General features: G+C 46.0%; 1 protein-coding gene across 4 annotated transcripts in view; it reads left to right on the top strand.

The window, feature by feature from the left end:
- The window catches only part of dock1 (dedicator of cytokinesis 1), a 202,891-nt gene that overhangs the window by 43,328 nt on the left and 141,779 nt on the right, over positions 1-17,784 (top strand). For all 4 annotated transcript variants that reach the window (XM_031560555.2, XM_012831059.3, XM_031560554.2 and 1 more), the window contains exons 17-23: positions 712-815; positions 2,485-2,668; positions 8,567-8,664; positions 11,507-11,596; positions 12,878-12,978; positions 13,597-13,725; positions 16,751-16,859. In XM_031560555.2, coding sequence (XP_031416415.1) covers positions 712-815; positions 2,485-2,668; positions 8,567-8,664; positions 11,507-11,596; positions 12,878-12,978; positions 13,597-13,725; positions 16,751-16,859 — 815 coding nt within the window. The remainder of the gene's footprint in view (positions 1-711; positions 816-2,484; positions 2,669-8,566; positions 8,665-11,506; positions 11,597-12,877; positions 12,979-13,596; positions 13,726-16,750; positions 16,860-17,784) is intronic.

Raw genomic sequence — 17,784 nt, 5'->3', positions numbered from 1 at the left:
ACACACACACACACACACAGTATGCAAACTCACAGCAGGCAGCCTGTGTCCTTGGTGACCTCTCATACCCTTGCATGTATGCTGCCTGCTTCTGGCATGTGTGTGTTTGCGTGTGTGTGTGTTAATGTGTTAGCGTGTGTGTGTGTTAATGTGTAAGCGTGTGTGTGGGGATGCTCATCTGGGCAGGCATGCACTGTGTCAGGGGTAATGAGGGGGGATGTGAGCGGGCACTGGGTTGGTCCTGTCAGGCAAGTCCGGAAGACCCCTCTTGTCTCCTCAAGCATATTTAGCTTAGTCTTTCTTTCTCTTTCTTTCTTTCTTTCTTTCTTTCTCTCTCTCTCTCTCTCTCTCTCTCTCTCTCTCTCTTTCTCTCTCTTTCCTATACTCCTCACACTGCTCAGAGCCTGCCAGTTCACACACACACACACACACGCACACCCTGACTCAGCACAGTGTGGCCGGGAGCATGTGAGATTTGTAGTGGGGATTAAGCGGCTTGTTGGGCTGTTTGTAGCCCTGCCGGAGAGACTGATGCGGCGTGTCGGCCGCAGTGACCGCTGTGGCTCTGAGGCCTGACACCCGACAGCCCATCCACTGCCCTGTACCCCCATCACCAGTGGAGCCCCTTCCTGTCACAGGCCCACCACCCCCACCCCCTAGCCCACGGCATGTCTCACGGCCCTGTCTGTGTGTTTCCTCTCACCCCCACAGACAAAGACAAATCGGAGAAGATCTTTGCCTTGTCCTTTGTCAAGCTGATGAGGTATGACGGCACGACGCTGCGAGATGGCGAGCATGATCTCATCGTCTACAAGGTAGCCTGCCCAGCCCAGCATGGGCCATGTTCTCTGTCCTTCTCCTTCTGTGCTTTTCTTTCATTTATCCATCATTCCCCCCTTTCTTTCTCTCTTATCACAGTGTGTCCTCTCACTTGTAATCTCTCTCTATCCCCCTCTTTCTATCCATCTCTCTCTCGCTCTCTCTCTCTCCCTCTCTCTGCTGCATTATGCTCCTGTATGACTGCGTGACTGTAATAAATATTTGGCGCGCTTGTCTCGTTGTGTTCGGTTTTAATGACAGCCGGAGTTAATCTAACCTCAGAGGTATTTTATGTGAAGGATTTTATGTGTTTCAAATTTGATAACTGATTTTTGTAGGAGTTCCAGCCCTAGTTATACAAAAACCTATTTATAAGTAAGTAAACTTCCTATTATTTGATGTTTGCCTGCGAGGTTCATGACTAACTAAATGATGTAGTGAATAACACAAAGAAATACAGCAGTGGCAAAATAATAAATAGTTATAAAGCTTTTTATACTGTGTGTCACTTAGAGGAAAGTAATGTTTTCAACAAAAACAATATACTTGTATCCTATTAGTAGCAGTGCACTGTGCATTGAAGTGTGCTGTATCATCCATGTCAGGGGTTCTCAAACGTTTAGGGGCATGGGACCCCTGATGGGAGAAACATTTCCAAGAACCCCCTCATCATCGTGACGCAGATTACTTTGAGGACTTTGAGAACCCCCGACATGGATGATACAGCACACAGTGCACTGCTACTAATAGGATACAAGTATATTGTTTTTGTTGAAAACATTACTTTCCTCTAAGTGACACACAGTATAAATGCTTTATAACTATTTATTATTTTGCCACTGCTGTATTTCTTTGTGATATTCACTCCATCATTTAGTTAGTCATGAACCTCGCAGGCAAACATCAAATAATAGGAAGTTTACTTACGCAGAGGAACAAGACAAGATATATAGGTTTTTGCATATGCTTACAAGCATTTGTATTCTTAGATGCCATTACAACTTTTTGGGTTCTAAAACTTTTCAACTGTTTCATAGTGATTTGGGAGAGGTAAAGCTTACAGTTTATTAGCTGCCTCTGTCCCAAGCATAACTTCACACATTTCAACCGCTGCTGGAAGTATGAGTTCTTGTGCAACTGCTTCTTACTTTTAGCAATCCGTAGAGCCACCTTAGGAAGCGTTCTGTGCTTTCTCTGAAGTTGTGGTCTCTTTGTTTTCTGGTGGGTGTAATCCTCGCTCTTATATTCCAAGTGCTTTGTAATCAGCTGTGGCTTTAGCTTGGCTTCATGGCTTTATCCGCTAACACCTGAAGGCACATGACTCATCCTGGTCTTCCATTGCTGTTCTCAATGAAACCAGACTCCATATAACCATCATCATATTTCTCTATTCTTGCCAAAACAGCTAGCTTGTTTTATTGGCTCAGATGGTTCCCATCTGTAGATTTGCAATTTGTAATGATGCAGCACAATTTTATTATTTATAGCAAATCATTTCACCCACTTTGAGAACCAAAAGATTTTAGGTTTCTCTTGGCATCACACTCATTTAGAATTTTGGAATCAAAATAACCTTTGTTTGTGCTCCTACCTAACTTGCAGGAACACAGCTTTCTCTGGATCTTCGTGTTAGATTTGACCTCCAGATGTATGTTGTGTTCATAGGCCGAGGCCAAGAAGATGGAGGACTCTTCTCTTTACCTGAACGTCCCAGCCACCAAGGTTGAGCTGGAGGAGAAGGGCTACCCCACCACAGGCAAGAGCATGCAGAACCTGGGCAACTGCACCATCAGCAAAGACTCCTTCCAGATCTCCACCTTGGTTTGCTCCACCAAACTCACCCAGAACGGTAAGGTGGCACAGCTTCCTCCAACTCACTCATATTCTGCTTTCCATTCATCTCTCGCTCTCCTTTTCTCTATCTCTCACTCTCTCTCTGTTTATTTGTAGTGTCATTTTTTTCTTCCTTTATTTTCTTCCTTCCTGTCTCACTCCTTCCTCTCTCCCTTCTTCTCCTGCTATAATGTAACGATCTGTTGTGAGGTGTCCCTGCCAAGCCTTAGGGGTGGAGATCTCACTGGCGTTGTTAGTTTTGCTGTGGTCAGCTTTGCTTTCTCAGGGCCAGTTAAGCCCCACAAACTTCTCTCTAGCAGCTGTGGGCTAAGGTGACCAGGGAGCTGTTCTGACCAGCACGGCTGCCTACACTTAGACCCCACTTAAACGCCTGCAAACGGGGGCTGATAGGAACACACCGCCCCCCCCCCCCCCTGCTGCGAGGTGCCTGAACCCCAAACTCTGCATGTCTCGCTGGGGCTTTACTGAGGAAGTTTGAGACGGGAGTGCTGACACACAGTGACTGCCTTTTATACCTTTAATCCTGTTGATTTTATCCCTTCTTGTCTTTTTGTTTGGCAGCATCTTTTTTAAAGGGGGGAATAAAAAAAGTTGTCTTCAGACAAATGGAGGTGAGTTTGAGCATTTAGAGTTTAGTGTGGCTGAAATAAAGAGCCTTTGTGGAGGGAGGGCGAGGAGGGAGGGAGGGAGGGAGGAGGGAGGGCGTGCAGGGGAGAGCCGCAGTGCTCCGGCAGGAGTGAGAAGTTAATTGTATCGCTAACCTCAGGCTTTTCCTCTCCCCTCACTCCAAATGCACTGTGAATAAAAGGTGCCTAATTTCTCAATTCACCGGGATCCAAAGGAAACACGGAGGGGAAAAAAGATATCCACCAGTGAAGCCGCCCGGAAAAAAAGAAAGAGAGGAAGAGGCGCCTGAAATGAGAAGAAGTGTCAGGAAATGAGAAGAAGTGGGAGAATTGTAGTCGAGTCACAGACAGGAGGCGGTTGGGCTTGAGTAGATACTGCTGTTGGAGTGCAAGCTCTCTCCTTAGTCAAATCCTCTCCAGATGGAGGAGGAAGATGTGGAGATAAGATGGAGGAGGAGGAGGAGGAAGATGAAAAGGAGGATTCACTTGTTTTGTTTCCCTATGTGCTCAGAGAAGCCTTCATTAAGCTAGGATGTTAGCGGCATCGTCAATCTGAGCGCAAGCACGGTGGATACAAATAAGCCTCTGCCAGAGAGGGCAGGTACTCTACCTGAAGGTCCTGCCCACTTCAAATGGGGTCAGGAGGCTACGTGACACGCATGCTCTTCTCCATTAAATGGCTCTCTTACCCTTCCTCTCCCTCTCTGCTCGATACACATACAGTTTCAGTCTGATCCACACGCAGTTTACGTCTGATACACACATTAACTTTAACACTTTCAAAAGCTCATTTATGTATGCATTACAAAAGACATCACAAGGCACATCTGCTCTGTCTGTCATCATACCTTCTGTCACACACACACACACACACACACACACACACACACACGCACACACCACACACACCACACACACACACACACACACACACACACACAGAGAGAGAGAGACACACAGACAGACACTCAGAGACAAACCAAGGCTCTGTGAGACCTGACCCTGGGTAAACAGTCCTGTGATGGACGGATGTGCTCTGAGGAACAGCATGGTGCTCAGTGGGCGCTCTGTGATGTAAGCGATGTGGCAAACCCCTCTGCCACATCGCTTCATCTCGCTCCTGTGCCACCCCCCCTGGGCCCACTGATGTCCGCAGCTCACGCTGACCAGGCCAGACTGAACCGGACCATGCCAGTGTCTGCCCCTGCTCATACCCAACTAAGGACCTGAGATGGGAGGGAAGCTGCCACTTTTATCCGACCCACGAGATGCCCTGGCAATTTGGGTTATGTTCGAGTGAGGGCCTGAAAGTAGATGGGTGCCTATTTGTGCGCAGTGGAAATTTCCAATATGCACATTTCACAGATTGTCCACTTGTGTGTGTGTGTGTGTGTGGGTGTTCAACGGATGCATTAGCAAACCTTCTGAACGTCTCTATAATGAGGTCACAGAGGATGCAGACAACATTCTCTTAATGGAAGAAACCGCACAAAACTGCTGAACACCACAGAACTAAACTGATGGCACAAAGTTTCTACACAGCCGTTCTTGTCGCCGAGACATCTGGATTGCAGTCACTGGCCTCCCTGCTGGTGTTGTCTTGTCCCCCATGACAAAGTCTGAGTCTTGGAGGACACAGAGGCCTCCGTGGGACAGGGACACTCGCTGGGACAAAATGAAGTTGCACATTTGGAGCGCAGCCTGTATTGTGCCCCTCCTCTTCACCACTGTTAGTATGCAGGGGGTGCTCACCAGGTGCTGAAATATGTTTGGGTGGGGGTGGGAGTGTTTTATGTTCACTCGCTGAGCGATGCCACAGTGTTTGTGTGATAAGACCCACTGTTTGTGTCAAGGGTGTGAAAAGCCCTGATGTTTGCTCCACTCTTTGTGATGCTAATGTTTCTGGAGGCCCATGGTGGCGCACCCAGACCTTGATTAAACAGAAGAACGCCGTGTTAGAGAGACATTGCTTTCTCCTCGTCAGGTTCAGGGTTAGAGAAAAGAATACCAAGGAAGTGCGCCACTGATTTGTGTAGTTATTTTTAAATAGGCACAAATGATGCCTCTCTCCGTCTTACAGCATGAGTCCTTCTGGAACAGGAAACTGTCATAATGGGCCAATCTGTATCACAATCAGTTCATGTGAACGCCCTGGCCACATCTCCAGATAAGACAGAACACATCCCATCCCATCTCTTCATTCCTATTGTCTTTGGTGGAGATGACGAAAAATGGCACTATTATGACTATGTCTCCCTCAGTGGACAGACTGCCTTGCAGTGTCCCCCTCAACAGATGTGACACATCCTCACGGCATGAGTCATTATTGTGGTAGTGTGAAGCACTGTGCTGTTTCCTGGCTAGAGTGGAGTAAATGTGTGATGTGTCATTAAGCGTGCTGAGAATGGGGATGTGTTTCCCCACCATGTGGAACTGAAGGTGTCTGTCTACATTCATGTCAGTCAGAGAGGTGACTCATTAAAACATATGCCTGTTCCCTGTGCGTCACTCATCTGTGATGCGGCCGTGAATGACTGACTACTCGTTGTGTTGATTTGCTGATTTCCTGGTGTCACAGTATACAGTATACTCGAAGATGCATTCGATGAAAATAACTGCTAAATAAATATTGGTGCAAAATGTAAAATGTAAAATGCTGTTCGTAGGATTTATTGCAGGTCTCTTTGAATGAAAGTCTCTTTAAAATAAGCACATGTAAATGACATGCTGTACACAGCTGGGGAGCCCTGCGATTAGAGGTTGCTACTAATTGGGGAATAACCACACATGTAACGTGAAGACTGGTGCTCCTCAGTTTTGATAAATCTCATGCTGAGGATGCCAATCAGCTGTTCTGAAATGCAGCGGAATTGTGAGCAGTCAAATCTGTAGATGGAATATTGACAAACTCAAGCAAGATAATTTCTCTGTTGTGCGAATGTGTGTGTGTGTATGTGTGTGTGCACGTGTGTATATGTGCGTGTGTGTGTGTGTGTGTGTGTGTGTGTGTGTGTGTGTGTGCACGTGTGTGTATATGTGCGTGTGTGTGTATGTGTATGTGTGTGTGTTGTGCAATCAGAATGGATTTTGAGGAGATATCTGACACAGACCAAAGAGCTTGAAATCATCGCTGTTCTCACTGGGCTCAGAGCCTTACAGAAACTGGGACAGAATTTGAATTCCTCCTCATTAAAGAATGATGGTCCTATCGAAACACATTAGACTGCTGTGGTGAGGTGTGTGTGTGTGTGTGTGTGTGTGTGTGTGTGTGTGTGTGTGTGTGTGTGTGTGTCTGCTCAGTGAAGGTGTTGATCTTTAGCGTGGTGGGAAAACTGCAGTGATAAAGTGGGGCGAGTGTGAGTTCTCTAAATTGGCAGTGTTGAGCTGGGAGTTCACCTGCTGTTGTGATTAGCCCATGAGTGTGGGTATTCTCAAGACAGGCTTTAGCAAGGCTTTCACCTTAATGACTCAATTGTGAACTTTTAAAGAAACCTCTGAACACCACCCCCCTCTCCTCCCCACACCCACACACCTCTTGTTTGTGTTGGCTGTTATCTGTGGAGCCTCCAGGTTAAAACCCCATGTTGAGCTCACTTATGGGTTTACTCCACCTGGATGATTATAAGTCTTTATACTGGAGTTCCCTACCCTAATCTCTGATTGGTTCCAGCCTCCATTTAAGTAATTGCTATGAGTAGAATTTGATTGTCCGCAGAACAAGTTGGGAACAAAGCAGTCAGCTCTATAATGAGTTCAGTTTCTACATTAGGGGTATTTAGGAAGACTAATATGGATATTTTGTGGGGTTATGGGTGTGAGATTGGATAGAAAGACAAAGTTCGTCAGCTCATGAAATGAATCCAGGTATTCGTGTAGCTTCTCATAGAGGGCAAATGTCTCAGATTTATTTTCTAAGGCCTTCAATAAAATTGCTTCATTTTTCCCTGGATTTAGTGTTATGTGAACCTTGAAAGGTGTGTGTGTTTGTGTGTGTCCCGACACCTTCCTGTACAACACCTCTTCCTTCATCTGTACAGTGCAATGATTTATTCTCATTTTATTTTATTTGTTTCGTTTGGCCTTCAGCCATATCTTAAAATAAAAAAAAGAATGAAGGGTGAAATGTCTCCCTGTAGAGGAGACTGGGGCCTTTAGAAGGGGCCTGATGGCTGTGCCCTCATCACTTGTCAGAGCTCCAGATGACGGGCATCCATCACCCAGTCTGCCCCGCCGCACGCTGCTGGCACAGGGGAATGGGCAGAGCGGGGGGTTTCCTGTGGGGAACCTACAGATGGTGGGGAGAGGGTGGCAAGGGCAGGCAGGGCTCCGATTCTTTCTACTTTTGGTTGGGTCATTCGATGAAAAGAGGTGTGTGTGTGTGTGTGTGTGTGTGTGTGTGTGTGTGTGTGTGTGTGTGTGTGTGTGTGTGTGTGTGTGTGTGTGACCTGACCAGACCAATGTGGGTGTGCTTATGGAGTGGTGCAGGGGTGCCTTTGGAGAGTATTTCAGAAATGTTGTGGTCCTTGCTTCATCTGTGTAGGCACTATAGAGGGAGGCCACTTCCAAATGAAATAGACGGGGAGATTGAGAGTCTTACTGCTTCTGAGAGTTCTGAGAGCCTCACTGGGTTTAGGAGTGTTGTTGACTTCATCTCCGCAAACACTTATTAGTTGTTGAGTGATGAGTTGATTTGATATTTATCTCAACCATCTGTGAATTAAATTTTACTCACTAAATAAAGGCAGCGAAAAGCCCAAGAGCACTGTGGATCTTGTAATACATCTTTAAAGATGTTCACTCCTGGATGCTCTCTGAAATGTGATCGATTATTGTCATAATTTTATGACATTATTCATAGTAAAAATAGACACGTGCACTCCCTTTAACACATGAATTGTGATTTAAACTATTTACTTTGAAGTTCAGTATTCATGACTGTGAAAGATACCGCGGTGATGGGTGAATGTGATTAGACTAGTTTAGTTTGTGTGTTTCACTAGTGTTGCAGTCAAAATGTCTTGAGGGTGGCAGCAGTTATGGAAGACTTATGATGGCAAAGGAGCAATGCTTTTTTTGCCATAGTATAACTGTTTCATTCATGATCATTGATCATTTCATTGATGGAGTGTTCTGAAAAGATGAAAACTTACTTTTGATCTTCCTCTCTCCTTGTCTCTGTTGTGTGTGTGTGTGTGTGTGTGTGTGTGTGTGTGTGTGCATGTGTGTGTGTGTGTGTGCATGTGTGTGTTCTCCCTGTGGCGTCTCAGTGGACCTCCTGGGTCTGTTGAAATGGCGCTCCAACACCAGCCTGCTCCAGCAGAACCTGCGGCAGCTCATGAAGGTGGACGGAGGAGAGGTCGTCAAGGTCAGTCGAGTCCAGTTCACTCTCTAATTCTTCACCACGCTGCTTTAGTCCACATTGTCAAATCCACCTTCTCCTTTCTGCTACATGTTCAAGTACCTGGCCATCATGGCGTTTTCCAGTCAGTCAGTGAAAGCTGGGTTGGCCCATGTGTAACTAAAACATTTAGTCGCATAAACTAAAAAGGTCTGAGGTGAGAGTTACTTTTCCTAGTATTAATATTAGTTCAAGGTCGTTCCAGGTGGCTTCGATGTCCATAGCTAACATTTTCATCTCGGTATTTTCCTCACATTTCAGCGTGCATTTTCTCTTCTCGATGAAGTCAGCCTATTTGGGATCAGAACAATCCCATTTTTCCATTTTTGCCTCTGGCTGTTCTTGAGCCAAGTTGCCAACTCTGAGCGAAAATGGAACCTGGCTTTCATTTTGTATCTTCCAAAAGAGCCTGGCCATGTCCTGCTGTCCAGACTATACTGTGACGTGTCAGGCTCTGCAGGAGGTTACTAAATAAAGCACGAGTAAGTGAAGGAGTGGTGCGCTGCTTTTCCTTTGAGAGCCTGGAGATTGGACACCACTGCAAGGTTGTCACCCTGCAGAATTGCATTCGGTCTCCCAAACAGGAACCAGCTTCCAGCTCACCTGAGCGCCAAATACACTGTGGCTAGTAAGCTCCAAGCATTAGCACAGCCTGCAGAACACACACACACACACACACACACACACACTAGGAGACTCTGGGATACACTCCTGGAGCTGACGAGGCACTCTCGCACTCTCGCCCTCTCTGCTTCTGCCCCCCGCAGCAGCTCATTTAGCTATTGTAGGCCTGGTAGAATGGCTGTGCACACACTCTATCTGCACATGTTGCGTTTGTCATCAAAAAGCACCTCCACGGCTCCTTGAACTCCTGCATTAATGCATGTCTGACCTATGCAGGAATGTACAAGTACCTAATATATCGTTGGATTATATCCGTGGGGGCTTCTGCATCAATTGCTAAAAAGCTGTGTGTGTCAGAGTGAGTCATGTCACTCTGAAGTCCCTGTTGACTTGGTTGATTTATTTCTGTATGTTTATTTCACCCCCCCCCCCCCCACATCTCACCCCACACTATTTGTAGTTAGGCTTCCAATGCAGTGCTGAGTTAATGCTTTCTCAGCCAAAACAAAACATTTTTAACCTCCACCAGGTTCTCCTGCAGACACTTTTTTTTTAGCAGAAAGCAACGGCAAACAAAAACATTGTTAGAAACACCCCCTTAGTGTCGTGCCTCCACCATCTGTTCTTGTCAGAAGTGCTGATTCCATCAGTACAACAGACACCCTCCCGAGGCCCTCTCTAATGCTGCACTCTCTAACTGTCCAGCCTCATTATTCTAATGCAGGATCTCTTTGGCAATATTCTGATTGAACTTGGATTTATTCCCTGCCCCGATCATGCCTGGATGTTGCCTCAGTGCCATCAATCTCTACAGCTCTCGCTATGACGGATCAGTGAAGGCTGATTGCAGGAACCTTGCCATAATGGCTGGCATGCGCCCTTTCATCTCCACCTACACACACACACACACACACACACACACACACACACACACACACACACACACACACACACACACACACACCTCTATAGCCAGCACAACTTTGATCAAAACAAACCTTTCCAAGACACATGGAACGCTTTGATGGAGAGTTCACACTGCATGAAGTAAAGGCTGGCCCCAGAGTAGGAATAGCTGAAATAGTTTCTGCCTGATAGGCAGTTTGTTTGACTGTAGAGACTGGGAAGTGTTGACTAGGTTGGGCAAGGCAAGGCTGAGCAGGGCAGGGCAGGGTAGGGTAGGGTAGGACAGGGCTGTAGTAGCATGATCCAACAGGAGTTGTTTTTCCATCACAGAGGTCATGTTTTAGCGACACATTTCATGGGAACTTTGGCAACATGGTGTTCAGATGTACTGCTGCAAGGGAAGTGGGGCAGAACGGCCCTGCTCTAGATATGTGTCTCTGTGTTGTGCTGTGTTGTGTTGTGGCTGAAGCACTTAGTATGAGCTGCTGTTGCCTGAGAGGGCCTGTTAAGAGGCTGGAGATGGCCATGTGAAGGGGAGCAGGGGACTGCACTCATCTCTCTCCTTCTCTTTGCACTGTCCATGATGGCTCTCTCTCATGGCCAGCTCCTCTTCAACCGCAGAGCTGTACTCTTACATGTACCTCCCTTTCTCTCATTCCACACACCAACACACTCACAGTGCTACACACACACACACACACACACACACACACACACACACACACACACACACACACACACACACACACACACACACACACACACACACACACACACACACACACACACACACACACACACACACTCACTCTTCTGAAGTACATAAGATTGGTCTGAGAAGCAGTCTTGCTCTCATCCCAAAACAAAGCTTTCAGAGGTTTTTTGTCGTGCAAAGAAAGACAAAACCACAGAACTGTCACTATCACTGTCCCTCAGGAACTATATGGACTCAAATTAGGTTTGAAACAAAGTGACATGCAAATGCCTTTGTTGACAATGTTTAGAATTCCTCCTGATCCCTCAGAATGCCTGGAGTTCTCTCCCCTCTGTGAAGCACAGCACTTGAATGACAATGGCCATAAAGTAGACTCTCTTCACAATAATTCATCCTGACAGTGGTATGAAAATGCCTGCTTTCTGTACCCTCCCATGCATCGCTAGCATCAAAGAGTGTAAAGACTAGGGATGACCTCGTCAGGAAGATTTACATGAGATGACAGCGTGATGGGCATTCTCCCTCTCTGTGCTAACCCCCTCCTGTTCAATATGTCCCCATCAGTTTCTACAAGACACCCTGGATGCCCTCTTCAACATCATGATGGAGAACTCTGAGAGTGACACGTTTGACACCCTGGTTTTTGATGCTTTGGTGAGGACATTTTTGTTTGTCATTTCGATTTGTTATAACAAAAGTTGATTTTATATGGCTTGATGTTATTCGTTGATTTTTATTTAAATTGTTTTATTTTCACAAACTGCTATCTCTATTAAAGCAGTTATGTTGTAATACTAAAATCTATTAATGCTAAAGGTAAATAGCGTGGCAACAGTAATACACATTATTAATATGTATACACTTTGTATCTAGTAGCATTATTTGTGAACTCATGTATTGCCACAAAGCAAGCGTCCAAATCCCTGTTTGAAAGTGAAAGCCTAGGCCACCCAACATGCTCTCACCTCTGCGGTGCGTACTTAATGCCTCGGGTGCTTGAGTCGTTTGGGGAGCACCTCCCCCTGCTACACACCTGAAAGGAATGCAGAGCATTCTTCCAGAGGAGAGGACCATCGTGTGCAGACCCAGCCTGCAATCTGAGGACGTGCAGCCCAAACACAGCGTAGCTCTGCCCTCTGCTTGTCCTCCGCCATAGACTCTACAAAGCACCGCTGCAGTCAAAGGAGGATCTCATCCTCGTTCACTCGCCCAGTATTTATTCAGAAGCTTTCAGACTTATTTAAATCTCATCTTCGCTATTTGTTCATCTTCTCATTAGTAAGCTTAGAGTGGGATGTTCTGCCTTTTGTTGTTTTTTTTGGCAAGGAAACATTGGTTTCTCATCATATTCAATTACATTTTCCTCTTTATTTGACTAATAGGAAAGTTAATTTACGTCTGTGTTTTATGATGAGTTCTGCGGCTTGGTAACTTTGCGGTGAATAGTGAAGAATAGACTGGGAACATTAGTTCGCTTAGGCTAGATGTAGAACTGCCACTACACTTTTAATGCGTGACTTGTATTGCCTAATGCTCTCTGTCAAAATGTTACCATCGACAAGAGCCACAATTCAGAACTTGATGATCCCCTTTTTAACATACTGTAGCCTAAATTGTTTGCATGTGCAGGCAGGAAATCACTTCATTCTCATACTGGATAAACAAAGCCCCCTGCAAAACCCAAATGACCACTCCAGACCTCTTGACTATAGCGAGCTTCCTTCCCTGTTCGGTATGAGAGTGCCCGTATCCATAAAACACATCCTCCACTTAAGGACTCGGCCATTATTTCAGAGGAACTCACAGGCTTGTCTTGTGATCTATTACACCCATCTATTTATAAAAAGTGGTCTTTCGTGTTTCTGTTATTGGTTCTGCCATTCATAGAAAGGTGAGCAAGATGGTAGTAATTGTCTCGTTACCCGTCTCTGACAGGTCTTTATAATTGGACTGATTGCGGACAGAAAGTTCCAGCACTTTAACCCTGTTCTTGAAACCTACATCCGGAAACACTTCAGTGCCACACTGGCCTACACGTAAGTCCACCTCCTCATTAGACACTAAGCTCTGGCCTGAACTAGGGCTGAACGATTAATTGCATTTGCGATTTAATCGCGATATGATAGAACGCGATTTTCTAACCGCAACGTTCGCGATTTAAAAACGTGGTCTAAAAAAAAAAAAGTGCATGCCTTGTGTTTATTTTTACAATGACTTAGTTTAAATTACTTAAATGCACAGTGGCAAAGCCACCAATTTGTTGTTCTTGATTCTGTAATGAGCAGTTAAATAAAAATGTAAAATGTGGGAAATAATATTTTACACTAAATGTATCTAATATTGTGTTGGTTATATTTAAATCATTCATTACGATTTGTTGGGAAAAAAATTAGGATAAAATAAAAAAATTGCATATTAAATCGCAATCGCAATATTTTGGGGAAAAATCGCAATTAGATTATTTTCCCAAATCGTTCAGCCTCAGCCTGAACACACACACACGCACAGCCCTATCACTATGACGACGACCTTCATGCAGAACTGTCATTCATATTTTGTTTCCAACCAATTCACTTAGCCACTGAGCTTGAAGCTTCATGGACGCAGATTCATGGATGCATTGTCCTTGTGCGTGTGTCCGTGTGTGTTTGCAGGAAACTGACGAGGGTGCTGAAGAATTATGTGGATAATGCAGAGAAGTTGACCGATCAGCTCCTCAAGGCCATGAAGGCGCTGGAATACATTTTCAAGTTCATTGTGCGCTCCAGAGTGCTCTTCAACCAGTGAGTTCCCTCCATCTCAACGCTGGCTATTTACTTACTGAACGAAGAAGTTAAGTGACTGCACGGCCAGTTTTTTGCCATGTGTAAATGAAAGAATATAAACTCAGTTGAAAAGAATCAAAGAATGTCCTTCATGGCAGTATACATGCGCAGTTTGGTTATTAGCACTATGTTAAGACTCTTGACGTGTGTGTGTGTGTGTGTGTGTGTGTCTCTGTGTCTGTGTGTGTGTGTGTGTGTGTGTGTGTGTGTGTGTGTGTGTAGGTGGAGATGAAAGGGCGCATGCCAGCCATTATGGCAAGGTTCCTGCAATCAGCCTTCACTGATCCGTCATAGCCAGAGCTGTAGAGATTGATGGCACTGAGGCAACATCCAGGCATGATCAGGGCAGGGAATAAATCCAAGTTTATCCAAGACACAGGCATCATTTTCTGTAATCGTTCTTTATTTGAGGCTTGGGTCAATTAGACATTTGATCCTTTGAAACAACTCTATTGTTTTTGTGATTAATCATAATGCAAATTGGTTGGTCGCAACAAGTGCTTTTTGTAGAATGAGGTAGCATTTGACTTATCATAATTGCGTTTGCTTTTATTGAAAAGGCCAGGTGTGCCCCACTGATGAGCTTTTAATTGAAATGGCAACGACTTCACTCACCAGGTTTAAACCCGCCACCCTATGAATTCCAATAGACCCCCTTAGGAAACCCCCCTTCCCGATAAATGGCAAGGACCCACCTCATTTGCAGTGTATTTGTGGGTGAGCTCTGTAGGGAAAGGTCGTCCTCCTAATTGAACAGGCCCAACTTTAATAGCACCTGCAGTAAAGATTGATTACATCAGTGAACTGTGTCAGGGACTGGAAGGGAGACAGGAGCAGCTCCACAGACTGTCATCTGTGTTACATTAGACTTGTAGTGAGGTGTGTGTGTGTGTGTGTGTGTGTGTGTGTGTGTGTGTGTGTGAGTTTGTGTGAAGGGGCCAGCTGATTTGTGCGGCTGAGGAGGGGAGCTGTTTACTGGGCTGATGTATAGCCCTGAGGCCTAATTGAGTGTGAACGATGTGATTGGTAGGTGGGCAGAGGACGGGGTGCCCTCTCGTTCATCTGACCCAGAACAGCAGCAGCCTGCTCCAATAGGAAGAGGCACTAGCACAGCAGGTGGGACGCAGCCTGCCCCTACCTGTGTGCCGGACTCTGCTCATGTTTATCCCCATAGAGCCCAGGGTTTGGACGAGAGTAACAGGAGCCCATGACTTGGGTATGAAAGAGACCCTGACCTAGATTTGGTGTCTGAAGTCATGCTGTTCACAGTACTCTAAGTGGGGTCATGGCGAGGCTCAAGGAAGGCTTGTGTTATCTAGGGGGTTGTGTTTGTGTGTGGAGTAGCAGCTCCACAGACTGTCATCTGTGTCACATTAGACTTGTGAAAGAGAGTTGTTTTTGTCGTGTGTTTGTGTGTGTGTGTGTGTGTGTGTGTTTGCATGTCATGTCATGTCCAGTGATGAGGGGTTGGTTAGGCTCTTGGAGTGTCTAGTGGAACATTGCTCTGACATGGTGGAGAGGAGACCATAATCACCCAAGGTGACACAAGGTGGGAGGTCTGCTGGGGCTGAGAACTAGTCCAGACATGACAGTGTGTGTGTGTGTGTGTGTGTGTGTGTGTGTGAGAACCACCATACACACAAACAAGTGTTTGAATAGAAGTGCTAGCCCCCCCCTTTCAAATGTGTGTGAACCCCCTCCCTGGCTGTGAAACAGTGTGAGCCGGGCAGCCAGAGACCTGCTGAAGGCTCGCTCCGCCACCCGAGGTGAGCAGGCTAAGGGGGAAAGATGCCTGCTTGTGCTTTGATCAATAGGCGCTTCCGATAAACTGCAGACTGGCTGCACGGGGGGGGGGGGGGGGCTCCCAATGCTTGACACACATCATTAGTTTGCATCTCCCTTCCCCAACCAGCTCATTTGCCTTTAATACCCAGTTTGCTGAGATTTATAGATCATTTTGGAGGCGCTCGTAGAGACATCTGCATTTGTCCTGAATTAGAATGCACTGAAGGAAGAGTGCTTTTGTGCTTGTATGCCCATGGAGACGGACGCTACAGTTCCCCCTGGTTGTTTTGTAACAATGCTGAGCTGTCTGAAGATAGAGAGAGTGAAGAAGGAGTGAAAGGAGCGTTAGGAGGGTGAGCAAGACATTAGGGCGGCACACTTTCTGCAGCGGTGTCCAGTCTTGTGTGGCTCACCCACACCAACACTATTCTCATACAGCATACAGCCATCGGCCCTCTAGCACAGTCCACACACACCCTGCACACGTTTAGAGTCACACACACACACCCTGCACACGTTTAGGGACACACACACACACACACACACACACACACACACGTTTAGAGTCATCTACACACACACACACACACACACACACACCCTGCACACGTTTAGAGTCATCTACACACACACACACACACACACCCTGCACACATTTAGACACACACACACACACACACACACACACACACACACACACACACACACACGTTTAGAGTCATTTACACACAAAAACATACATGCAAAAGGGCTGTCCTCATTGCCTCCTCTGGCTGGCCCCATCAGTGACACATTTGTGGTGCTGATCAGGCCATAATAATTTCCCAGCCCCACGTTGCCAGAAGGCAGGTGTGCGAGGGGTCATCTGCCTTTTGTTTTATATGCAAATATGATGCCAGTGTTTCTATATGCCTGAATTAGCATAGGGAACACATTTGGGGCAGGCTTTGTGTGTGTGTGTGTGTGTGTGTGTGTGTGTGTGTGTGTGTGTGTGTGTGTGTGTGTGTGTGTGTGTGTGTGTGATGTTGGCTGATGCTTAGGTTGGATGAGGTGTGTGTGTGTGTGATGGAGAGTCGGCCATCTGGCAGTATTGCCTAGTGTGTGTGTTTTTGCGTGGTCTGTGGAAACAGCAGGGCTGTTGATGGTGTGTTGTGATTTGTGATGAATCTGCTCCTCCCTTCCTCTTCCTCCCCTGTAGGCTGTATGAGAACAAGGGGGAGGCAGACTTCATGGAGTCCCTGAGGGACCTCTTCACCTCCTTCAACAACATGATGAACAGCAGCGCAGAGAACACCAGCATGGTCAAGGTGAGCCCAGGGGTCAAAGGGCACTATGGGGTCCACACAGCCTTCCACCCTCTTCAGGTACAGCTATGGAGAACACTGCACAGTATGTCCTTTAGGTCCCCTCAAGTAGTAATGCTGCTGGAACACTGACGCCTTAAAATGGTGGGCTTCACTTGGTTCGTGTCTCCCTGCATTGTGTGGATGTCTGTCTTATTTCCATGGGAACTGTATGTGCTGTATGTATGAGCTCACGTTCCTCACGTTGTCTGACCGATGCGTCTTAATGGATTCTGTTGATGACGTCTGTTGGACACAAGGCCACAGAGTTACAGTGGGGCTTCTCTCCTCGACCAGATCGGAGTCAGTTTTTGGATGTACTAAACTACCTAGGTGTGTGGTTAGCTCTCCGATTGATTTTACAGTCTCCCCCTTTCTGCTCGTTGGTTTCTTTCTATTTCTTTCCTGTTGCTTTACTGTCTTAAATGAACAAATCTTCTTTCTTCTGTCCTCTCCTGTTTTCTGTCACTCTCCCTGCTTCTATTTAGAGGTCACACCTGTGTGTGCATGTGTTTGACTGCCTGTGTGCTTGTGTGTGTTTGTGTATACTTAAGTATCATACAGTTTGTGCATACTTAATTGTGTCATACAGTTTGTGCATACTTAATTATCATACAGTTTGTGCATACTTAATTATCATACACTTTGTGCATACTTAATTGTGTCATACAGTTTGTGTGCGCGTGTGTTTCCATTCTTTCCACTTGCATGTCTAGTTGTAGTTATGTGTCTTGTAGATGAATCTCTTGTGTATGCACATTTGATTGTTTTGTACTTTCTAACGGCACTGAAAATGTTTGTGTGTGTGTGTGTGTGTGTGTGTGTGCTCTTCACTGTGTGTCTACTGTGTAAGTGTGGCTGTGTATGTGTGTGTGTTCTTCCTTCTGTC

This window comes from Clupea harengus, chromosome 23 (assembly GCF_900700415.2).
Source record: "Clupea harengus chromosome 23, Ch_v2.0.2, whole genome shotgun sequence".
Classification (NCBI taxonomy): Eukaryota; Metazoa; Chordata; class Actinopteri; order Clupeiformes; family Clupeidae; genus Clupea; species Clupea harengus.
Note: the sequence above shows the minus strand (reverse complement) of the source record. Positions and strands in the feature narration are given on the sequence as shown.